This window comes from Lepidochelys olivacea, assembly GCF_965140295.1.
Source record: "Lepidochelys olivacea isolate rLepOli2 genome assembly, chromosome: 9".
In the NCBI taxonomy this organism is placed as follows: Eukaryota; Metazoa; Chordata; order Testudines; family Cheloniidae; genus Lepidochelys; species Lepidochelys olivacea.
This window is the reverse complement of record NC_140419.1, coordinates 90,286,077-90,311,713: the sequence shown is the minus strand read 5'-3', so window position 1 is coordinate 90,311,713 and position 25,637 is coordinate 90,286,077. Positions and strand designations below refer to the sequence as shown.

At 42.9% G+C, this 25,637-nt stretch overlaps 1 protein-coding gene across 3 annotated transcripts in view; it reads right to left on the bottom strand.

Moving 5' to 3' along the window:
• The window catches only part of KIAA1210, a 90,246-nt gene that overhangs the window by 10,433 nt on the left and 54,176 nt on the right, over positions 1-25,637 (bottom strand). For all 3 annotated transcript variants that reach the window (XM_084638937.1, XM_084638935.1, XM_084638936.1), the window contains exons 3-8: positions 20,884-21,052; positions 15,454-15,583; positions 11,444-11,602; positions 7,336-7,401; positions 1,616-1,825; positions 51-147 (exon numbers count right to left, since the gene is read on the bottom strand). In XM_084638937.1, coding sequence (XP_084495063.1) covers positions 51-147; positions 1,616-1,825; positions 7,336-7,401; positions 11,444-11,602; positions 15,454-15,583; positions 20,884-21,052 — 831 coding nt within the window. The remainder of the gene's footprint in view (positions 1-50; positions 148-1,615; positions 1,826-7,335; positions 7,402-11,443; positions 11,603-15,453; positions 15,584-20,883; positions 21,053-25,637) is intronic.

Genomic DNA, 25,637 nt, shown 5'->3' with positions numbered 1-25,637 from the left:
AGAATTCTGTTAACAGACTTAACAATTTAGCCTTCAGAATTATGCCTTACCTGCCCGATTTTCATACTGGTCAGCATCAAGGAATTTTGTTGTACTTTTCTTTTCTGCAGTTACAGGAAGACTCTGCTCCTTTTCCAATTGTTCCAGCTAGTGGGATTCAAAAAGACACTTGGGTTGGTTCAAAGTAAAGACTTTTGCACAAAACTTAACTGTATGTAACTTCATTTTGAAAAATATAAACATACACAAGAAAAAAAATCCCTGTATTGTAACTTCAACAATACAATGAATGAAATGTTGCTACTCCAATGAATTACACAGCAAGACATCAAAGCTTTAAAACTACAAATACAGTACTTCAGTTTTTGGTGAGTACCAGAAACTTTCTAAGACAGATATATTTTGAGAGAGGGCGTTTTCAAGACATCACAAAGTTACATGGGTGTACAGAACAGAACAAGTCAAAGATGTCATTATCAGTTCATAGTGGTAGCCATGTTAGTCTGTAACAGCAAAAAGAACGAGGAGTATTTGTGGCATCTTAGAGACTAACAAATTTATTTGAGCATAAACTTTCGCGGACTAAAACCCACTTCATCGGATGCATGCAGTGGAAAATACAGCAGGAAGATACACACATTCACACCATGAAAAAAATGGGTGTTGGCATACCCACTATAATGAGAGTGATCAGTTAAGGTGAGCTATTATCAGCAGGAGAAGAAAACCTTTTGTAGTGGTAATCAGGATGGCCCATTTCTAACAGTTGACAAGAGGGTGAGAGTAACATTAAGGGGGAAAAAAAGTGGCATCTTTGTGTAATGACCCATCCACTCCCAGTCTTTATTCAAGCCTAATGTAATGGTGTCCAGTTTGCAAATTAATTCCAGTTCAGCAGTTTCTCGTTGGAGTCCGTTTTTGAAGGTTTTTTTGTTGTACTATTGTCACTTTTAGGTCTGTGATCGAGTGACCAGGGAGACTGAAGTGTTCTCCAACTAGTTTTTGAATGTTATAATTCTTGACGTCTGATTTGTGTCCATTTATTCTTTGCATAGAGACTGTCCGGTTTGGCCATTGTACATGGCAGAGGGGCATTTTGGTTTTGGGGTTCCCCCCTTTCTTTTCCTTCCAGTGGGAAAAGGGAGGTGGGATAGAGAAATGGGGGAGGGAGGGGACCAAAAAGAGAGAAATTTTCATTTCAATTGGAATGACAGCAACAAAACAAATTAACTGTGAATCATTTCAGTGAAAAATTCCAAACCAAACAAAATTTTAGTTTCATTCAAAAATTTCCTTGGAAAAGAATTCCCATTTTTGGACTAGCTCTGAGACAGCTACAGAGTTCTCTATTCTATTGATTATTCCCATGTCAAATTCTCACTGTAACAAAATTCTCCCCTTCCTGGGCATTCAGTCAGAGTTTTAAGGCCAAAATAGGAGTAGGTGTCTGTTCCAGTCTCTATTAAAGCCAACGGGAAGATTCCCATTGGCTTTAATCACTTATCCTCCTGTATAACACATTCATGAACCCCAGAGCAGGGGAAGAACAGCAAAGGCTGTGCACGCTTGCACCCATCTCCCTTTGCTTTGCACTCATCCTCCAGAAAAGACTTACAGGGGTTTGCTGGTTCTTACTGGTAAAAACTCTCTGTTTTCGCGGGTTTATTGCTATCCTGTGCCTAGCTGCCGAGGTATCTAGGCAGCCCATGGGACTGGCCGGGGTGTCGAAGTCAACGGGAAGCAAGCTGCTGACTTGTGTTGCTGGAATCACAAGCGCCACAGGGGACAAAGGGCTGACAGGTCTAGAGGAAGCATCAGAGGGTACCTACAAAACACAAACACATCGCTATTAATTTTGCTCAGATTTTCTGTGCATCTGATCCTGGTTCCCATTGCCTGTCTCACCACATTAGTTTAGAAGCAAATATACTCAAAATTAGATCTATAAAAATATTAACAGCTGAATTTTTGTGTGTGCATAAAACAGACACGCTTCCAGGATGTGTCCATTTTTATATCTGCTTCTACTTGCAATTAACATTTACACTCAGTTTTGTCTGATCAATGGCATTGTACACACAAGTGAGACAGCTTTCAGAGTGGTAGCTGTGTTAATCTGTATCAGCTAAAACCCACTTCATTGGATGCATGCAGTGGAAAATACAGTAGGAAGATACACACACACACAGAACATGAAAAAATGGGTGTTGCCATACCAACTATAACGAGACTAATCAATTAAGGTGGGCTATTATCAGCAGGAGAAAAAAAATTTATAGTGATAATCAGGATGGCCCATTTCCGACAGTTGACAAGAAGGTGCGAGTAACAGTATGGGGAAAATTAGCATGGGGAAATAGTTTTTACTTTGTGTAATGACCCATCCACTCCCAGTCTTTATTCAAGCCTAATTTAATGGTGTCCAGTTTGCAAATTAATTCCAATTCTGTAGTTTCTTGTTGGAGTCTGTTTTTGAAGGTTTTTTTGCTGGAGAAACAAGTGAGAGACACACAGTCACATTCCTCTCCCAATTCCTATTTGAATGAGCAGTTAGCAATATCTTCTTGTACCAGCAGGAGACACTGCTGCCATTTTTATAACAAGGTTGTCTTGCTTTTCCTCATGACAGCAAACAGATACGCTGCAGCAGTATGATTGCTGAAGGTCACAAAAGAAGGACCACTCTCTGTTCCCCACCAACTCTAAGAAAGTTACTATCGATTAATTTGTTCTTTCACTCTTCCCTCTCCCTCAAATCGCAACAGAAGTCACATGTCCCTTTCCGTCTAGCAGTCCTGTACTATTTTTGAGATAAATACACTACGCACAAGACAGCCCCACAACACTGCTATCCTTGGGAATCAAATATTTGTCATCTTAGCAAGAAATGATGCTATTATAAAGGGAGTCAGGGGAAACGTGTGCAGTGAAACCCAAAACCATGCAAAGTTTGTCTGGTTTTGTTACAAACTTGAAACTCAGACCAGGTTTGCTGGAAGGTTCGCACAGAGGCATAGACACTTCAAGCAAGCTTTATAGGTGTGAGAAATCTGCGGTTTTCCATGGTTCCACCACAATACCAAGTGAAACATTTGGATTGAGTTTGGCACTCTCATTTTGGGTTTGCTTGAATTTAAAACAGGGTCAAGAAGGAGTAATCTATGCCGATCAAATAAAAAGTTCCTACAAACCTCTCTGAAGGGAATGTGCAGAGTTTGCCACATTACAAATAGTATGGGGAAGTTATAATGTCTTATTACTCTGTTTCAGTCTCAGGGTTGGTAGGCATACATCAGACAGTGAGAATACATGGGGAAATAGCCTTATAAGGATGCTACATAGCTCCATTCAGATGAAAATTCCATTGTAAAGACCCCTGGGCAAGTATTTAATAAATGAATATTTTAGATTCGCTGAGCCCATAAAGTCAGAAACTCACAGACTTAAGACTTCAGATGAAAATATTGATGACCATGATGAAACACAGTATTGTGCATTAAAGAAGAATCATAATCTTCAAGATCCTCCAGCGATACATAGTACGGTCACTTTAAGAAAGTATCTGCTCTCAATCTTGGCCTGGGACAAGGCCTGTCAGATTTAATTCAAACCATCAGGTTGAATCTGGTTGCCTAAAATTTATTAAAAATCCTTTTACTCTGATTCTAGGAAAGTACTTATTCTCAGCTTGGGTTTTAAATGCAAGATTGGAACTGGAGCTGTGCTCTAAAAAGGCTTTCCCCGTCTGATCTACAGTATTAGTCTAGATATATATATTACATGCTTTTAAATTAACAAAAAGAAAAGCAACTCCCTCTTTCTTAATCACTGTTGACTTTTTAAGTTCATGGAGCTAAAACAAAATCCACACTGAATTTATTAATTCAGTTTTAGGTTCTCTTTTTCACAGTGTGTAAATTCAGGAGAAGAAGTAAAGCAGCAAACTATTATTGCTCCTGTAGAATTATAATAGGTTCAGCAAATCTTACGGGGAGGGGAAAAAAACAAAACAACAAAAAAAACAGTAACTGTTGCTCGTTTCCCTCGTACAAGTTCTTTCCTCTAACAGTTTTAAAATTACTTGTGGCACTCTGAATTCATGTATGAAAGGCCTGATCCTGCAGTCAGGGACATGCTGTTTTATACAGCAAAATCAGTTGCTGGGCTTATATGTGCACCAGTACCTGATTTTGCAAGATATGTGATGCATTGCCACACGTTCAAGAGGCACAAACTCTGAAACTCTAGTTTATAGGTGGACAAAACAATTAATAGTACTTGCTTATTTTTGTCCTGTAAGTCTAGACACAGTAACCCGTCTTCTTCTCATAGGCTAGCAACATTTACTGAAACCTGAGGCTGGAGGAGGTCTTGACAGGGACTCCAAAGCTATGACAATTTACACCAGCGGAAGATCTGATTCTAGGGATGATAAACTTTCTCCCTAACACTGATTGGATGGTGATTTCCTCTTCTCTGGGGCAGCCTAAAGAAGAGTAGATAGAAAGCCATCTCCTTAGTGCTTTGTTTTAAGGTAAAAGGGGGAAGTTTGGGTTAGACTATTACGGGAAGACATCTGTGCTGCAACTGGAATTCAAGCAGAAGGAAAATGTTGCAACTAGAGAGGATTTTCCTTGCGAAGTGTTTGGGCCAGGAAACTTTCCTTCTGTGTTGGGACTTCGCTTTGCTCTTTAATTAATTAGAGTTAAAGCAGCCAACAGGGAAGTTAGATTGCTGTAACAGCCATTTGGCAAAGGAGTTTAACCCTGGGTGAAAGCTCCGGAAGAGGGAAAGGGGGGCAAAAAAGATTTGCTGTGATGTTTTTGGAGTAACAGCCCATCCTTATCTTTTAAACAGTCAGGAAGTGTACATTTATAAATACTTAGGCCACTGATGGGAGTCACACACATGCCCCCTGACAGCTTCCTAAAGATGAAGACAGCAGCAGAAGCACTCAGAGAATCCTGGAAGCCAGTGGAAGCCTTGATGTCACATTACCCATCCATTTCAGCAAACCCAGCAGACTGCTAAACTCAAACCATTACATGGGTGTGAAATCCACTTAAGCCAGGACTGTGATAAAGCCCAGTTGTTCTTTACTTAGCACGAAGCAAAGGGAATTCTGTTAAATGGAACAACTAGCTATGGATTTATAATTGCTGTTCTGTTCAGTTTACTGGTTCATGCTCTACTAATTCATAGCTTGATATTAAAGCAAAGAGAAAAAATGTTACTGCACAACTGATGATTAAGGAAGACATCTTAATTTTAGATGAATGTAAATACAACATCAAGCTAGGCTGCTGAGAAAATCTTTGGGAGAAAGGACAGATGCTGCACTGAGAAGAAGGAGAAAAAGCCTATACAGCTTCCCGGAAATTGGAGGAAGAAAGCAGGAGCTGACAAGTACTGGAACTCTGTGCCACAGAAAGTTACTTCTCTTCTCCCCCCTTTCTCCATAGAAGACCAGGACATGAAACAGGCAAAGTAGGGGGGGGGAAGGAAATCATGGTCAGCAAGAAGCAGATATTTTACATTATTTTATATGGAAAAATTAAAAGGAACCACCAGTAGCCAGGCTACGGAAAGGATAGTCTGGCTAATATAAATGGGCAAAAAGACTGATTTTGACTAGCACTGGTAGAATATTAGTTGAACCAAGGATTCAATACACATAATGAGATTTTTATTTTTTTTTAAACAAGTGCAAGTTACTTGGACCACTTTGGCTTTAGCATTATTTGCCCAGTCCAGTTTGTGACCCACTAGGAGATATAGTTTTCTGGGTAGAGCAGCAATTGCGGGGGGAAAGAGAAAACGGTCTCAGGGAGAGAGCAGAGGCCTGCCATTTCTAAAGAGCTTTGCATCCTCCCCCCATTCCAGAAAGCAATAATGCCAGAAACTACCAGGCGAGGCAGTACTTGCTGTCAACCACAGGCAGAGGAACAGGGTCCATCTTGGGAAAACACCCTCCCCTCCCATCCTTCTCAGAGGCTGGCAGGAGAGAGTGTAAGGGAAGAGAAGGCCTCCTGAGCAGTTTAATTAGAGACTGAGGATTTGGCCTTGGAGACGCTGCTCTACCTGAGTAGGGCCTTGTGAGTGGCGCCCCCTCGGGAGGGTGCACGGGGCTGTACACAATCTTCTGCCACCATGCTGCCTTGGCCTTACTTGCAGTTCCTCCTAGATAACTGAAGAGTTAATTCTTTTCTTTTTTGGCAGGTTTCCCGTATGGGGTGGGCAGTATGCTACTCCAGCCAGATCAGCATTTGTTGTGACCCCATGAAACGGCCCTTCCCTTTCTTCTCCATCAGGGTGGGATGAAGATATCTGGTGCTCGGGGTGTAGCCAGGGAGCAGGAAGAGCCCTCCCACTAGGCAGTGGCTATCTCATGGGGTAGGCAAGCTCCTCTGCAGCCCTATTTATAAGTGATGGCCACTCGTGTAACAGGCATTTGAGGTCACCTGGGGAGGGTTGGATCGTTTCCCCAACTGCTTTATTGGCTGTTGGAGAGTGGGTGGCTGGAAAGGGAAATCTGGACCATTAGGTCTGCCTTTAATGGCTAAAGTAGGCTACTGTCGGTGGAAACATGCCCTCTTGCTCTGCAGTCAGCAGGGATAGTTTGGGGGAGGGTCACCCAGGCATGTTCTTCAAGCACATATGCTGGTGAGTAGAGCTGGCTTAAGCCCTCCCCTCCTTAGGTCAGGGATAGGTTGTGCTGGGCTAACTGGAAGATCAACTGCTCCTAGTTATCAGTTATATACTAAAGACAAGCTGCAATTTAGCTCAGTCCCTTTTCCCCAGGACACCTGGGGTTTAGAAAGGGCCAAGAGCTTTACACATGCCACTCCTCTAGCCATTCTCATTTGTCTGAGAGAGGAGTAGAGTGTCCCCCACAATCTTCTGATGACAGACAGGACTTACTGAGCAGTGGCTGCTGTTAGGGCTTAAGGGTGTATATAGGGGAGTGAATTGTTTTGCAATATTATATTGTGCCTCTTAGATTGACCAATACCTGCTAAGTTACACAACAGAGTATGCAGTATGTCACTAGAGCCAGCTAAGCTATTCCCATGAACAACTTATTAGGGGTTTGTGCGTTATCTGCAAACAGACTTCAAAATTTGTGTGAATGTGTTTGTTGTTCAAAACTCTGACACGTGTCTCTCTGGGCACACACGTCATTCTCTGGCTTGTGCATGAACGGTCACATTCACAGTGGCTTTTTTTACCCAGAAGAGAGATATAGCAGTAAATATGTGGCACGTATTTGGCTTCATACAGACCCTGTATGCACTCTCTCAGAAAACTTTAGTAACAGAAAGAGCGACTATTTACCTGTTCGTCTTCACTGTCTGTCCCACCTAAACTCAAAGAGCTATGGCGCTGAACAGGGTTGGAGGACTGTGGGATAAAATAAGGAAAAGGGTAAGTCAAGGGACGCATTACACACAGGTATCTGGGACTGAATACAAAAGCATAATTATGAGAAAATACAAAGGGAAAACTTAGGAGGGGTCGTTGCAGGATTCCTAATTCATAGCATAGCCTCTTGGCCATTTGTTCATTCCTCATCAGTGATCAGACACAAGGGACTGGAACTTACATACATGTATACCTGTATCCTGCTATCAGATTCATATTGTGTAGACAGGGGACAGTGTACAAAAGCACAGTGCCTTGATAGATATGCAGGATGGGGACATACACCTTAGTGGAGAATTGAGCCTATAGTGTTTTAAAAGTTACTTTGACCTTCTGCCACGGTTAGATGTTCAGATTTACAACTAGGATTAGATTCACTCAAATACCTCTCCCCACTAAAATATTGCTGAAACGTTTTTAAAGTAGGAAGAAAGTTCTTGAAAAAAGACCCTGCTACTTTGAATCCGATTGATTCTGATGAAAAATGTGTCTCATAGCATGGTCAGCTTCACAGATGGGTTCAGTCAAATTGCCAATGTCCCTCATTCCTGGGCTGTTTCAATCCGAGTTATTATTATGGCCTCCATTACAGAAGCAGCTGAGAATCTCACAATCTTGAATATATTTATCTTCAAGACACACCCATCAGGTACAGAAGTTCTATTATTAACATTTTACAGATGAAGAGGAACAGAGAAGCTAAGTGACTATTTCATGGTCACACAGGAAGGCTGTAGGATCTCCCAAATCCCAGGTTAGAACCCTAATCACTGAATCATTCTCTCTCTCCCTATATGACCCCACATAAGAACAACCACTGCACAGTTCAAAACAACTGACAAACTTCTAGAAGGCAATAGTTTTAAACCTTAAGACATTTTCACTTGTGGAAACCGTAAGACTATTATGAACCAAAGAAAGAATTATGTTTAGTTCTCCAACAACAGCAGATCATTCATTCTGTCCAAAGTGTGCAAAGAGATTTGACTTAAATGTACTTCTCTGATCAGTGGATAATCATATGCTAACATTTTGCTGCTAGAGCATTCTATAAACTACTTTTTAAAAAAAACCCACAGTACAGATAGAATTTTATTGTTCAACTTATTGTGGAACTAGGCAGACTTCTCTAGAGACCTTATTAACAGATCAGTTTCACTCTTTAAAAGTGCTCCAAAGCATTTTATTATTTGCAGAATCCTAGATAAATGCATGCTTTCCTCTTCCCCCCCCCCCATACAAAGGCAGTTGTTCACTACCAAGACTTTACAACAACAGCCCCTTTTAAAACCTGTCTTTTTCAAACTGAACTCTGCTTCATGCTAATGTGTTTTTCTCCATCTTTAAACATGCGAGTTCCAGGTCTTACTTAAGCATCCACTTATCGTAGTCCCAGTGCTGAAACAAAATACTGGCATCTTTTCCACCCCCATCTTCAAACCATTCTCTCTCCTGCTGTATAAAGGCTTCACCATGATGCTCCCAAGCTTCTCTCTTGGACATATACAAAATGTTCTGCAACAACAACTCTTTGCGACCAATGGGCCTTGCTACTCCCACCTGCTACTGGGACCAACTCCTCTTCTACATTTATAGTATTTCCATCTGTCTTGCATCTTGATCTATCCATTGTTACTTGAGTTCCTTAAAACATGTTTTCCTCCTCTTGGTTTGCTTTCTCTCTTGATGGAAATCCAGCCACTCTTTCTCCCTGCTCTGCCTTTTTGCTGAAGTTCCATGCTTACATTCAGCACTGCACAACTGTACGGGAATATTCCAGATTTTTTCACCTTCCTCTGCAGATACAGCAGATACATTGTAGGCCACTGCCAGAAGATTCCAGATTTGGCCTGTTAGCCCATTCTGGGATGGCACATCTATGTTCTGAGTAGCCTCTACTTAGGCTTTTCAAAGATGAATATCGCCCTTGCTGTCCACTGAGAGACACATCTTTGCTCCAGAACCTTGGAGCATTTAGGGATCTCTGGCCAAGTTCAGACTGGACATAAGCAGATAGAACTCCCTTTGTTTCACTTGTGTTATACCGGATCTGAATTTGGCCCATCACGTATTGCAGCAACCAAATCAGGGGGTTTCAAATAGTGCCATCTTTTGTTAGATAGGTTTTGAAGCTGGCTAGGAGTCTTCCATTATTAAAGGCTATGATTTGGTTTCCATCAGCTGCATAAATCCCTTTGCCTGGTTCTTCCCTTCAGCCTTAAATTAACTCAGAGTTGAAGTATGAATTCACTTTTTGTTGTCTTTATGACTTTTATATAAATCTGCCAACTGCCTTAATCTTTCCCAGCAGTGTTTCACCTTTCAGTGTATCTACTGGTTTTCAAGACTGCTAAAAGCAGAGTTTGTTCTAACTTGATCCTTAACAATTTTGTATAATTCTTTAAGAGATAAGCACAGAACACTAACTTTTTGTGTATTTCAGGGACCTGTGTTACATGGTTGGTATTTTCTGAATACTGTTTGTCCATCCTTGTGCATTTGGAGATGTGGATGGTTATTATTATAATATTTTGTGGAAAGGAAGGATTTTTAAAGCCTGGATCTTTTACATTTTAAATTTAATCAGGAACATCCTCTCAACTACGAATATCTTTTATAGCAATTGTCATAACCACACAGCTAAGGGTAGCCTAGAATTCCTCCTTACCTGTAAGGGGTTAAGAAGGTCAAATAACCTGGTTGGCACATGACCAAAAGGACCAATGGGGAAAGAAGATACTTTCAAATCTGACGGGGGAAGGCTTTGTTTTTGTGTTCTCTTGGGAAGCAGAGAAGCACCAGGTCAGAAAACTCCTCCTCCTATAAACCATCCTAAAGTGAGTCTCAATATTGTAAAAAGAGTAAGTAAATAAGGCAGGGCGCGTTAGATTACCTTTTGTTTTCAACTTGTGAATTTTCCCTGTGCTAAGAGGGAGGTTTATCCCTGTTTTTTGTAACTTTAAAGTTTTGCCCAGAGAGGAATCCTCTCTGTTTTGAATCTGATTACCCTGTAAAGTTACCTTCCATCCTGATTTTACAGAGGTGCTTCTTTTACTTTTTTTTCTTTATAATAAAGTTCTGTTTTTAAGAATCTAGTTTACCTATTTGGTTGGTATATTATTCTCAAGCCTTTCCAGGAAGGGAGTGTAGGGCTTGGGCGGATATTTTGGGGGAATAGGAATTCCTAGTGGTCCCTTCCCTGATCCTTTGTCTAAATTACTTGGTGGTGGCAGCATACTGTCCAAGGACAAAGGATTTGTGCCTTGGGGAAGTTTTTGTAGAAATAAGCTTAGGGGGCTTTCATGCGGGTCCCCACATCTGTACCCTAGAGTTCAGAGTGGGAAGGGAACCTTGACAGCAATATACAGAGACCGACCAGGATTTAAGTATGGTGCAGATACACATCCACAACTACCCCAGCATACCTACTTATCTTTAGGTATGTTTGACAACTGGATTTGTTTTAATTACACGCAAATACAAAATAGCCTTTAAACACTCGGTGACTGCTCAAACCTCTTTCCCACCACTGGACCTTGAGCATTCCTGTCTCTAACTTAATGATGGGTCTTCTATGACTATCTATCTATAAATAAGGCCATTGTTGACCTAGAATTGTAGAAGGACTGTCAGTTTAAAAAAAAAAAATTCCATGCACCAATTCTACCCACTTTGGATTTAAACTACAGTAGATTTGATCTTTTTTATACTTCCAGAAATAACTCAACTTCTGTAAACCATTTTTTAACAACCTCCTCTTCCATTGACTTGCAAACTTAAAAAAATGTTTGTTTCTGACGCTGGTACTGAATTTGAACGAGGGAAACCACCATGCATGATAAATCAGAGAACCAGAGGTTTTGTACAAATGAACCCACATAAAAGATGGCATAGAAATAAGGGTAATGATTTATAGAAAAGCATTTTATTGACTGCAGACTTTAAAAAAAAAAACAACACATTATTCTACACAGGCAATTCCATTTATCCCTCTAGTACTGAGGTGACATGATGAACATACCTTGCTTGGTGAACATGTTAGAACTTCATGAAGAGTGGAGATTTCTGGAGGGCTTTTAGGTAATCCATCATCTTCTGAAACAGCACCTGTATCTTCCAATTTCCTGCCAGTTATAACAAGAGGAGAAGACCCAAATCTGATGTTCTGTTGTAACTGGAGCTGTGGGGTGAAGGGAAACATAATACACAATCTTAAAATGGCTTTAACTGTACGGGAGAAACTGTCATTATGTACAATTCTACCCGAGAGAAGTATACAAAGGAAAGGGCCATCCAGAAAGCTTAGTAAAGAGTGAAGTTGTATTTAGTTATGTTCTTCTAGGACCTTCCATGAACACTGGCTGCTACACAAAATATTGAAAAAACAATTTAATTCATCAGATTATTACAGACTGACATCTCACCATCCCCAGCAGAACCACAGCCGCATTATTACAAAACACACGGCATTCATGTTGTACATTCCCACACTGTTTTGAATTCCCAGTTTATACCTTAACCCCTAGTAAACTCCACCATCCGACCAAACCCACAGAGTCTGGGTGTGGATAAGTCACCTAATCTTTCTTCAGCACTAAAAGTAACAGTTGCCCATCTTACAGAGGTGGTTAATTAGTTAGTGTTGGTAAAGAATTACAAGTGATGGCATTTACCAGAATGCACAGAGAATCTTCCAGAGTTTGGAAGGCTGGTAGCTCCTAGAACCCTGGTTTTATCTGGACAATTGTCCTTTGCAAAAAATTCCTTTGCAAAAAAATAATAATAATAATAATGACTGCTATACCCCAACCCCCAACAAGCAACTGGGCCCCACTTCTGCACCAAGCAGCAAGGTATTGACAGGAAGAGTTGCTCTCACACAGAGATTTTATATAAAAGGGAGTCCTTTAAAATTTGTGGTGCATCCCAAAAGATCATTTCACAATCTCCCCCAAAAACCTCAGGACATGGGGAGTGATTGTGGCTGACAGGAATCACTGATGTTTGTCAGAGGGAGGTGTGAATTGTTTTGCAAAGCTGCCCCAAAAATGCTAGGACCAGTCTGACCCTGGGGGAGGGCGGGTGGGAAACAAAACAAAAAACCCCAGAGTCTGCAACCTTACAAGTGGCCAGATGTTCCCTCTTAAAACACACAACAAAAACAAATCTCAGGAAACACCAGTTCTGAAGTTCTTGGAGTCAGCTATGTCAGGGCTGGACAACAGACAAGGTCTGAAGAGAACTAAAAACGGCTCATCTGAGTACTCCTGACAGAGACCAAGACCTATGGTCATTTGCTTATTAAACCACAGGTTGGGGAGTTTACAAAGATCTAGGGGCTGATTCTCCGTTGCCCCTCATGCTATATGGTCATTTACGCCTCTGGAAAATGGATGCAAAATGCTACTCTTCTGATGTGGCAGCATTTTACACCTGCATTGCTCTCAAATGTATGGGTGTGAACAACTACAGAGCCACAGGGAGTCAAGCCCAGTGGCGGATTTAGAATTAGTGGAGCCCTGTGCATAGCTTCATTTTTGCCCCCCCCCCACTTCCTCGGGACCCAGCCAAGAAAAAGCACACTCTCTCTTATCTCTCCCCCCGTTTTTCATTCTTTTTTTCTTCATCCTCCTCCTATAAGTAATAGGAAGTAAATTAAATAAAGTGAGGTCCCTTGATTAGGGTAGGGGGTTGGGGTGCAGGAGGGGATGAGGGCTCTGGGCAGAAGTTTGGGTGCAGGCTCTGGGCTGGGGTGTGGGGGTTGGGCTCTGGGAGGAAGTTTGGGTGCTGGGAACAGGCTCTGGGATGGGGAAGGGGGTTTGGATGTGGGAGGGATTCAGGGGGGTGGCGCTTACCTCAAGCAGCGCGGCTCCCAAAGCGACCGGCAGACCCCTCTGGCAGCGGCTCCTAGGCAGGGGGAAGCCAGGTGGTCTCCGTCTGCCACTGCCCGCAGGCACCAGTGCCGCCCCCGCAGCTCCCATTGGCTGCAGTTCCCAGCCAATGGGAGCTGCGGAGTTGGCACTCGGGCAACGCATGGAGATACCCCCACCCCAGGGGCCGCAGGGACATGCCGGCCGCTTCCGGGAGCAGTGTAGTGATGAGGAAGGGAGGCAGAGTGAGCAGGGAGCCGCCTTAGCCCTGCTGCTGGCACCTCTCTGCGTGCCCCTTGAGGGGAAGAGGACAGCGGGTCTCCATGCACTGCCCGGGGAGGGGGCAGCTCACAGAGCTGCCTCCCCCGACCAGGGGCACGCAGAGACGTGCCTGCAGCCAGCTGCTTCTGGGAGCAGTGCAGGGCCACCGGCCATAGCGTGCAGGCAGCCTGCCTATCTACCTGAACCCTGCTGCGGTGTCATATTTTGGGGGCCCCCTGTCATTGGAAGCCCCGTTCCACCGCACGGTGTGTTTAATGGTAAATCTGCTCCTGGTCAAGCCTCTGTTCTACAACCTCCTTATTCAGATTATACCACATCAGCCCAAGCGCCCCACAAATTTACCCCAAACCAATCAGAGAAAGAGAAGCAAGGCAATCTGCAAACGCTAGACAGATGACAAGCTGCTCAAAGAATGTAATGAATGCAGCAAGCAAATGAGACCCACTGCACATCTGCACATCTACTCCCTAAGTGGGAGTAAAATCTGCTTCCCTAATATTTTACAAACCCTGCCCACTCTTCTTTATTAAATGCAGAGGGCAAGACATTACAGGAGAAATGGAAAATGTACGCTCTCTCTTGTGCTGGCAATAGTTAATCTACTGTTACTAAGAACTATCTGGTTTTATTGGTGTGCAGCTTTTTTATCCAAATGAGAGTTAAGTTAAAGGTAACAGACTCTCCCCTTTGATTATAAAAACACCCCTGGCAGCACTCTGTTACTATGCAGATTAGTGAATAGTTGATAGAAGAGGAGTCAAGGGGATGGAGATAACAGAATCAGATTAAACAAATGGAAAGGAGCTTTTGCCCCCAGAAGGTCTTGTCGTATGAAAATATTATCTCCCCCGACTGACCGCACTGTTTTGCTTGTAATATCTTGAACTGAAACTTGGCCTCATCTGTATTTTCATGAACAAGTCCCTCTGCGTATCTCCTGCTTTTTAATATGTGATGCAACCTTGCTTTGCAACAGCGGTTCATGCTGACCAATGAAGGCCTGTAGGCGGCCTTGGACTGCATTATCAACAGTTTGCTTCAATCCCCGGGAAAACCTTTAACTTTTATCTTTGTGTTTTATGCTGGCAGCTATCAGAATGCAAAAACCAAGGATTGATAAGGAGGTTGCCAAGAAGGGTTCAGCATGTGCTTTGGAAGAAGGAAGTGACCTAGGAGAACAGAGTGTCCTCAGCTGACAGAGATAGGAAGAATAATGATAGAAATAAAGCTGTTATTAAGAATGCCCTGAAACATCTGTCTTTCCTCCACACATTCATAGTGGTGCTGGACAATACAATACAAAACATTTAAAAAAACCTATCAGGGCAGAACTGTAGCAGAGGGATGCCTTTAAAATAATACTAGTGAACATAAGAACGACCATACTGGGTCAGACCAATGGTCCATTTTGCCCAGTACCCAGTCTTCTGACAGTGGCCAGTGCCAGGTGCCCCAGAGTGAATGAACAGAAAGAATCATCAGGTGATCCGTCCCATTGCCCGTTCCCAGCTTCAGTGTAAGGGATACATTTCAATATAAACAAATAGCCTTAACCAAAAGGCAGAAGCTATGAAATAAAGAATGGAAGGTCCTTGGGGAAGAGGAACTGCTCATCTCAGGAAGAATATAGGTTATGAAGTCTTGGGGACAGGGGGTTGTCACCTGAGTAACCAGCACAAGGCTGAGCACACCGGTGCTGCTTAATAAATATATCTATTTCTAAGCAGCAGAACAGATTCAAACAACAGCACATCTATTTTCCAACTCTCTGCCATACGCATTGAGGAATCAGCTGGTGAGCGGATCCAAGCAAGTGTTCAGTATGGCAGCTAACAACTAGTAAATTATCCAGTCTTGTGAACATGGAACGTGCTCTTACCTGTAATGTTTTCACTTTCCCAGGTATGTTTTCCTGAGAGGACATGTCACCAGCTGTATTTTCTGGCGCAGATTCAAAAATAAAGACACTGTCATGTGACAAGGCTTTGTTTCCCATGCTTCCTTTGGATCTGAAAGGGAGGGAAGATCTTTGAGCCCACTATCTAGATCTCTAAAATTTCATATCATTCATGTATTCAGATACCTTAAGAGGGGCAGAGCAGTCAGGATGTTTAACTAGGAATCCAGAGAGGTGGGTTCTATTCCTAGTTTTGCCACTGACCTAGGACATTGGGCAAGTCATTCTCTGTGCGTCTGTTTTCCCTCCCACCTTTTGTGGGTCTTGTCTAGTTAGACTGTAAGCTCTTCAGGGCAGGAATTGTATCACTATGTGTTTGTGCAGTCCCTACCACAAATAAAGCCCTGGTCTCAGCTGAGGCCTCTAGGTGCTAACATAATACAAGTAATTAATAATAATAATAATAAAAAAACTCCTTGACTCACACTTTGGGCCTTGCCAGCAAGGCTTCAAAGACAAGCATGTCACAAGGATAAGTCCCCTTTGCAATCTTCCCCTCCCTTCTTACTGCCAGTTTGCTTTTTTGTTTTCTCCATGGCAACTCCATGTATGGCCCTGCTCCTCTAGCTTGAGGAAAAGTTACATTTTACACTATCATTAGAGAACCCCCCCCCCCGCCGCATCCTTTAATGCGACCCTTCCCCCCAGAGTCCAGGGTTACATGGCCTATAAGCCATCAGAACAGCAGGATCTGAGCCCAATTCTCCATTCCAGTAAGGCTCCTTTATGCCACATTACCTGTGCAGAGGGCTAATACGGTCATTGGGAAACTCCTCCAGCGCAGGGGGAATCTCTGAGTGGCATAAAGCCAGTGTAGCAGCTCCATACCATGCCCTTGCAGGAGACTAGGGGCATCCCTCTGTCCAGCAGTTCTTGGTTGCTGGAACAGCCCCTTCAGGCCTTCATAGCTGGGTGTGGGTCCGATCAGCCCTGATTTCTAGGCAGATGGAACACCACACACAAATCTAGTTCAAACCCTGGCACATATAGAGGTTAAAATATGGTTCCCTAACAGGGTTTCTTCTGTCCACATAGGCAAAGAAAAACGGTTATAACATGACTGGACCACACATATAGTTCCAATCTACATTTTAAATATGTCCAAGGCCCATCTACAATACAACTAGAGCCACGTCAGGGGACCCAGTTACACCTCCCGAGTACAGTTGGATGAATAACAGATTTCTTAGATAGGTGGCAAATGTAAAAAAAAAAGCTCAAAATGAAATGTTTTGTTTGACTTAAAAAATTTTTTTTTATTTGTAATTGGGCTTTACTAAAATTGACAGCGATTTCTAAACAAAAAGTCATTTCAAGGTTTTTACAGAATTCCCCCTCCCCCCCGTATGAACAATTTGGGTAAAATTGATTCAATTTAGTGAAGCATTTCCATGTTGCCAAATCTGCATTTTTTGCAACAACAACAACAAAGTTTCAGACCAAACTTTTTGCCTAGGTCTCCTCCTGAGTCCAGCTCTATGCTCTCCAGAGGTTTAGCTTAGCTAAGGGAGATGATTAGCTCCTGTCTATGCTACAGCTATTAACAGAGTTGTAACCAGGCCCCCTCAGTTATAGACAGGTTGTAGTTGTACATTCCCTGTCTAAAAGGCAACAAACATGGGTTGCATCAAAATTTCACACCAGCACTTAGCTAGACACAAAGAGCTCTTTCCTGAGGCCAGACCTGTAATCCAGGTCTAAACCCCTTGGCCCAGCTGCCTTTTAGACAACGTAAATTGCATTTAGCAGATTGACTCAGGGTAAATGGAAATGACTAGGGACAATCCCTTCTCACAAAACTGTCAGGGAAAATCTCCGATTCGATCCAACATTTGCTTTATATGGGGATTCCAGATGGAATGAGGCGGTCTCATCCATTAGTCTCATAATCTAAAATTCCCTCTTTACCTCCAAAACAAACTCGGGGGGTGGGGGGTGGGGGTTTCATAAAGGAATACTCAATAAAAAAAAAATCTCTTTCTGCTCCTGCCCTACAGCAAAACCACCTTCTTCTCACATCACTGGGGAATGACACCTGCAGTGCCTGCTTGGCTAACTTCACTTTGCCATTTGAGATGTAGCCAATCATATACTTAGGCGGAGTCTGAAAGCATTCCCCCAGGGCACGTGCAGAAATCTTGCTGCACGTTACTGTCTTGTCCAGAACTAATCTGTGCTCTTGCATTAAAAGCCAGGCCCAGAGCTCATGTTCTTCCCCTTTGCTTTAGCATTATCAGCTAGCTAATGCCTATCTTCAGCTGTTGCGTAGCGTTTCAGTGCAGTGATAAACACTTGCCTGCCTTCACCCTCTAGGCAATCCCTAAGTTTTTACACTGTGTATGTCAATTTTTAGATAAGCACTTTTTGGATGAAAGGGACTATATCCAGGCAAGATAATTACTGAAGCTATTATTCTGTGGCTAGAAAGATGGTCTCAATTCGGTTTTTAATTAATATAAACTAATACTGATGCTCGTTGTTCTTTATTGATTTATTTAGAACAGATCCTGTGTCTGGCCCTGTATTAATCTCTTTTTAAAACAGCGATGTTCTTACTGTATTTATTTGGAGTCCTTTAGAAAGAGCAGCAGACATTTGCTTGTTCTGGAGACTGTACTGCTGCACCAGTTAGATGTTTAAAAAATACACACACACACACACACACACACACGTGTAATTGCACAAGACTTTCTACATTTTCTTTTGGCAGTGACAATAGGAGCATAAAAGTAACTTTAGAATTAAATGCAGGTCTAGGACAGATGATTGTAGGACAAGCTTTCCTACATACAATATATTCACAGTGTAATCCCTTCCAGTGTATTTATATTTGCATCGAAATCTAAAGCTGCATTGTTAGCCAATAAAGAGAGAAAACAGATGTTTTAGTCATTATACTTCTACCCCAGTTTCCATATATGAGTCAGCCACATGCATTCCCACCAAGATGCTGTTACTTAAAGCAGCACGAACATGAAGATAGCATTTAAAACGAAACTCCATGACTTGAAGTTTGCTTAATTTCTGCTCCACTAAGTGGGTAAAATCAACCAAGGGGAGAACTTGGCCCTAAATAATCCTGCTCCAAATGAAATACACTGAGCAGGAGGGGCTTCTAAGTATGAGCTGGTGTTTTAATCTCAGCATGGAGGGGTGTATAATGCATACTCTCGGGGGGGTGATTGATGGATGCTTTTATGAGAGCAGCATGTTTGAGCAGTGGTTGGAATGAGGAGAGAGTGGTGCACAAGGAGGTGAGGTGGAGCTGCAAAAGTAAGGGATAGAAGAAGGCACAAAACAAAAGTGGGTGATACCAAAGGGATACATGGGAGGGGTGACAGGTTTAGAATTGGGACAGTCTAGGGTTGCCAAGCCTCCAGGATTGTCCTGGAATCTCCAGGAATTAAAGATTAATTTTTAATTAAAGATTATGTCATGTGATGAAACCTTCAGGAATAATCCAACCAAAACTGAAAACTCTAGTCATCAAGGAGGAGTTCCCATCCCATATCTTCATCCCATGGACCTCAGAGTTCAAGGGGCAACCACACAGAGGCCCCTGGGCCATAGGTGTTCAAAGTAGGGGTGCTGCCATACCACTAACCCACGGACAGTTGGCATGCTATGGAAGCTCTGCTGACACAACTCCCCTTACCCTTCCACTGGCTTGTATGGGAAGAGCTCAACACCTCTGAGGGTCTGGCCCATATAGTTAATATTTTTAATTAAATTATAAAAAAAGAGATTACATGGTAAAAAGGGGAAACCCTATACTTTCTCCACAACCACCAGCACCAAAACCACAGCTCTTTGGTATTCTACATACCAGGGATTACAAAGCTTGGGGCCCAGTTCTGCAAACCTTCCACAGGCAAAATTCCCATTGGCTTCAATAGGGTCCCTTGCATGTTCAAGAAGAGACCCATTAAAGAATGAGCTTGTTTAGTTTCTCTAGGTATTTATAAAGCACCCAGCTCACTGTGATATCTGGGTATGAACAGGTTTTTGAACAGCACAAAAAATATTTTGTTATAGATAATCAACTCAATTTGATTTCTTATAACAATAAAGTTTTATCCACTTCTTAATCTTCACTTTTGCACAATATTAACTTCAGTTTATAATCTGTGGATGATAGTGCTGGGATAAAGAGCACTTGGGTATGGTGTGCTGGATTAACTGCAAGAGAGAAATCTCTCCTTCACTTTTGCACTTGGAACAGACAGTAATATTCTTATGAATCTGCACCATTTCCACTCTGTGCATCAGCTAACAAGGTTTGGTAGGTTAGTTGTGTGGGTATAATTCCTCTTACCCTAGGTATAATCACTCCCTCTGTCATTGCTATGCTAACAAGCCAAGGCCTGGCAGATCCCCAAATTCCTGCCTACTGCCCAGTATGCGGCGTGCAAACACATAACTCATCAAGCCTCCTAAACAGACATTTTTAACTAATTTGTTCCAGGCTGGGTTTGAAAGCAAACAGTTATGTGGATTGTTTCAACAGAGTACTGATCAAATACTTATATTGAAACAACGGGGGCACATTGATTTTAATATTTTTGCAGGTTTGTTTTTTTAAAAGAATTTTCACATTTCTTGATGGTTGTTAATGGTTAGGTTCTACTGTATGACTTGCTGATGTTCTGGCAATACCTGCCTCTGAGGACACTGGTATCTGTAATAGGTTTGTGCATGTCTCCTTAACTAAGAGACAACAGCTCCTCCTTTGGGCAGGAACGTAACAATATTCAGAATCACATTCAAAGCAAGGGTTTCCCAGCACAGATGTGTAGCGTCTCCCTTGATATACTACATGCATGTGGTTGCAGGTGCAAAATTAGAGGCCTTTTAAAAACAAAATATAGCTCTAATTGTCAGCTTAGTCATAAGAAAATTAACTAAGTGGCTCTTGAAGGCAGAGATTCTGCTGCTAAATTATTTTCCTTTGTCCCAGTCATGAAGCAGGTTAATCTACACAGGCTCCATTGATGCTAAGAAACAGCCACTTGATTTCCTGTACATTCCCTGTATCAGTAGTACTCAGATCACCACTTACTCTAAAGTCACTGCTGGTAAGACTTGCCAGGGTGGATTTCAAACACCAAACAAAGTCTGGCCTATCTGCAGTTTTACAGGCTAAACAGTTGGATAGAGTTTTCCTCCTATGCTGATTTTTGGAGCCTGTTTCAAAGGAAAAAGGAAATTCCTGAAATTCCATCAGCAGCATTAGGACTTGTTTTGCACAAACTTGGACAGAGGTTGCTCCTCAGGGGCCAGCTCAGGCTTTCATTCTATTGCTGCGAAATGTCTGCACAACCTGGTAATTTCTGTGTTTCACTGCAAGCTTACCCAGGCTCAGTTGGTGAATGAAGAGCAACAGTATCGAGCGCAGGGATGCTGACATCGCTGCTGGACTGGCTTGGTTTTAAATTACTCTCCCTCCTGGGAGCTGGAGATTCTTTCCTTTTCTTCTTAGCAAAAAAGTTCTTGAAAGTCTGAAATTTGGATTTTTTCTTTCCTGCAATGTGAGAGAACAAAAAACTTTACAAAGGGTGCAGGCGGAGGTTACTATGGACAATGTTCCATCCGAAACTGCAGAGGGATCCTTTGAGAGAACTGCAAGCCACAGCAACCCATTCATTTAACTGAGCAACTTTGTAAATAATTCAGTGGTGGAGTCCTGTGAAATGCAAAGCTGTAATTCTTAGTTGGGCTGTCTATGAAATATCGCTACAATAAGCAGATGGTTCCAATATTTCTTTAGGTTTCCGTTTAGGCACACAGCTTATATATAACATACACCACAGATCCACATATGGGCTATGTAAATCGAGTTTGGTTTACCATGAAGGATAAAGTACATTTTAAATATTCTAATGTCTTTACTTAACTCTTAAGGTCTTCAATTAGCTTAATTTAGCCCTGGATTTTTCAGCCAAATTTTGTAAAAAGGACAGCAGTTAAAGGAATACAGACTAAATTTGGTGAAAAATTTAAAGCTTTTATAAATCCTAAGATCAAAAGAAAAAGTCTCCCCAATTTAAAAAAAATTTCCAGGAAGACAGTTGCTTTTAAATATATAACACTCTGCTGCAGCATCTGAAACCCAAAAATATTGGTACACTAAGTATCCGACAGTGAAACTGGCTACAGACAAAAGACTTCACTGGGTTTTATTGTCTAAATTCAGAGAAATACACAAAGTATCAAAGAGCATAAATAGTAAGATACATATTAGATTTCTTTTTTTAAAAATTCCTTCACGTATACTAATCAACGGTATTTTAGGGTGATACAGTTTTGTTTGTTTAGCTATTATTTCTTTATTATTGACTTTTAAATTGACAGAGTCCCTTTAATGACAGTTTGGGGTTCTTTGGTCAAAACCCGTTGTACTAGGTACCCTCAGACTTGACTCTGACATAGTTAGAATGCAAAAACAGTGCAAGGTACCAGAGCACAAACCATTGTTCAATTCATATTCCAGAGTAGCTGGGGTAATACACAGCTGGAGGATTTCTTCATAAACAAGGCATTATTTCAGTACAATTATTTGTCTTCTCTCAGGAATAAGTTAGTCTGCAATGCTTTGTCTCAGCGTGTGCCCAGCATGTACGGCAATTTATGCCAGTGGCTTTATTGGGGCTGAAGCAATGCCACCATCCAGCTGCATCTTGCACCAGACAATAGTCATTTTGAGAAATACACAATGACTCCAGGCTCTAAGCTATACAGTAGCAAATAATAATATTGTCACACCCTGTTGAGTTGTAGCAGATGTTGGGGGCTTGCAGTTGGTTTCTGCTGGAGGAGAAATCAGTGACTTGGAGTCTGGGTGATCTGCTAGTGTAACTTGATTTATTTACACTGAAACAGGGTACTTAGTGGTAGATTAGCCACTGGGCCAACGGGTCCTGTGCCCAGGGCCCCCAGCCAATTGGGGGCCCCCAGAAGAATGGGCACCCCCCTCACCTTAACCTGCTGCATCCACCCTCCTGCCAGGGAATGGGGTCAGGGCTTGGGAGCTTGTCTCACTCCGCCCACCCAGCGCTCCTGCTGGGGAGCCGCGTCACGACCCGCTCTCTGGCAGGAGAGCCTGGTGGGCGGGGGAAGCCCCCACACTCCAACCCAGTTTATTGGAAGGAGTGCCGGGCAGGAGCCCGGGGGGACTGAAGGCGGAAGGGGTGGGGAAGGGGCTCCCTGCCTGCTCTGGCCCAGGGCCCCACAAACCCCTAATCCGCCTCTGAGGGTACTAGCCCTTTAAAGGAGAGAGGAGGTTGTTACCCCATTCCATGTGTCCAGGAAAGCAAAGGAAGCAGTCACTGGGAGGGAGGAAGATGGCCCCAGGGAGTAGTCAGTGTCTGGGACAGGGAAGATATAGGCCAAAATTCAGTGTTACCATAAATACTGATAAAAAAGGACTTCAGTGCCAAGTGCACCATTACAGGAGTATTTATAAGTACGAGTATGCTGCGGAAATAGTACCTATGCATTTATAAGGAAAAGTACACGTGCCAGGACTTTCAACTCCCATATTCCCAACAGCCCCTTCAGCACTAGACTGTGCCCAATGGCTAGTAGGCATTTTCCACCCCACCCTACAGGGGATGCAGCTACTGGGCTGGTTCTCTCAGTGCAGGACACTGAGGTATTTGTCTGCCTGCTCTGCCCAACCCCCACCGACGCACTCCTCCGCTGGGCTGGGCAGTGAGTCTCCTTGTGGCCAGTTTAGTGACCGATCAAAAGCAAAGGGGGCTGGGCCGCCATCTTTCTTAGCTGGTGCTAACAGAAAAATGCCCTGGCGGCCGGACCTCAGGGTCTGGATCTTCCAAGCTGGGACAGTGGGCTCTGGGGCAAGTATGCAGAGTGCTTCAAAATACTTAAGTACCTACTGGCAAACTGCATCTCAGTCCACTGCTGCTTTAAGGGCTTGGGACCAGGAGCCTGCTAAGGTGGGCAGAACAAGGCTCCCCTCCCTCCCAGCCCTCACAAACAGGTGTTGGGGTGATTAGACTCCCCTGGGGAGGCTCAAGAGATTCATTAGTTGATGGGGCAGGTAACTCAGAAGTAGGCTTCAAGGTCTGTCAGGGGGGAGAGAGAAACTGGAGAGGGGGAAAACTCAGCCAGGACACAGCCCCAGGAAGGAGGGCAGTGAAAGCCCTGAACCTGAGGGGATAGTCTACAGGCCAGGGAGACCAGGACTGGAAACAATCCCAAGAAGGAGGACTACAAGACCCTAAATTTGAGGGATAAGTGAAAAGGGGTCTTTTGGGAGTGAATAATATTTAATAAATTAGACACCAGGAGAGGCGAAATATTGTTTCAAAGACCTTGGGCTGTGACTGGATTATTCTGGGAATTCAGAGGGAAACTGAGGCAGAGTGTTCACAGGTTCATCCTTGACCCCAAGGGTTTGCCATGGGATGGTACCTTCCTCCATACACCAGTTCCAGGTGGTCCTCAACAGCATAGAGGCAAACCCTTTTTCAGGAATCTCAATCAAAATACTAATGCCTGGTTCCCAGGGAGCAACTGTGTCCCAGGAATTGACTCTAGTTAGAGAGAGTCTCCCTTGCTGATTGCTACAGGTCCCCCAGAAAGAAACTTCATCACAAAACTAACAAAAACACAAGTATTTCTTCAGAGGCTGTACACTGCCCAACAACAGAGAGAAAGAGCGTGGAAAGACTGTGTACCACCACCACCTAGCGACTCTCACCATAACGATAATAATGAGACACGGCACTTTCCTGCCATGGCTTTCAGCTGAAGACTTCAAAGCACTGTAAGAGATGAGTATCTTATATTATCCTCATTTTACCAATCAGATATCTAAAAAGGGGAGTAAGTGACTTGTGCAAGATCACACAAAGCCCAAGCCAAAGCCCACTGAAGTCAGTAGAGATTCCTGTTGAGTCCAATGGGCTTTGGACCAGGCCCACAAACAGCCAGTGGCAGAGTTGGTAACAGAAGACAGGTCATGTGCTAGCCATTAGACCTCATTACCTCTCAAACAATACAGAAGTCAGGTGGTTCTTCTATTATCTTCAAACCACCACCAGTGCTCATACGAGTAATTAACATTCTAAACATCTCTCTCCCAACAGTCCTGTACATACCTATACAGCCTGTTAGGTCTCTCTACATTATTCCAAAAAGCAGCTATATACCATTGGTCCAAAATGACTTCTTCTAGGTAAAGGTAAAGAGCATGAAAAGATAACAGTAAAGTAGTGGGGGGGGGAGAGAGAGAGAGACACACACACACAGAGTATGTGTGTGTACGCGCACACTCATCCTCCATCCCCAACAGGCTTCAACTGCTCAAAGAACAAAGTGTCAGACCGCTGCAGGAAAATTTTTAGAAATTTAAAGGCATCTTATGCATTTATTTATTCATTCTAGTGCCAATGCCATTGGTGAGCCTAAACTAACTAGGTGACCCTCCCTGTTCGTATCGCCATGGGTGTCTGGTATGTATGTGTAGCAGAAAACAAAGGCATTACAATGACATCGCTACACATGCATACCAGACACCCATGGCGATACGAACAGGGAGGGTCACCTAGTTAGTTTAGGCTCACAATGGCATTAGCACTAGACTAAATCAGAAGCTAATGGACGGGGGGAGGATCAGTTCACCGAGCTAGTTGTTCATATAGTAAATTATAAAAACAGGAGTGAAGCAAAGCAAACAAAGAAAGTTGCCATGACTGTTCCTGCAAAAGATAAAACTAGGCAATTTCTTCCCTGATTTTTTTGTTGTTGTTTTAATCAGTATGGTAAATAATTTCAGGATGGATGCCACGGAAGTAGTTTGTAAGCATCAGACAATGAGTAAACCGCAGTCGTTATGTGAGCGATACATACTACCCTAATACAGTTTAAAACTCAGAAACCACCATTAGTTCCTTAACCATCATTTTAATGTTGGCAGTGCCTTGCACATCATCTCAAATAGCCATGCTAACACAGTTACGTTCTGCCTAATTGAATCCCTCCAGCTGTTTAAACTAAATTAGAAAAAGAAAGCTCTTCCCTGAAGCTCGCAGAAACTAGCTGTCCCAACCATTATATCAAAAAGCCACTTCAAGATAACCCTT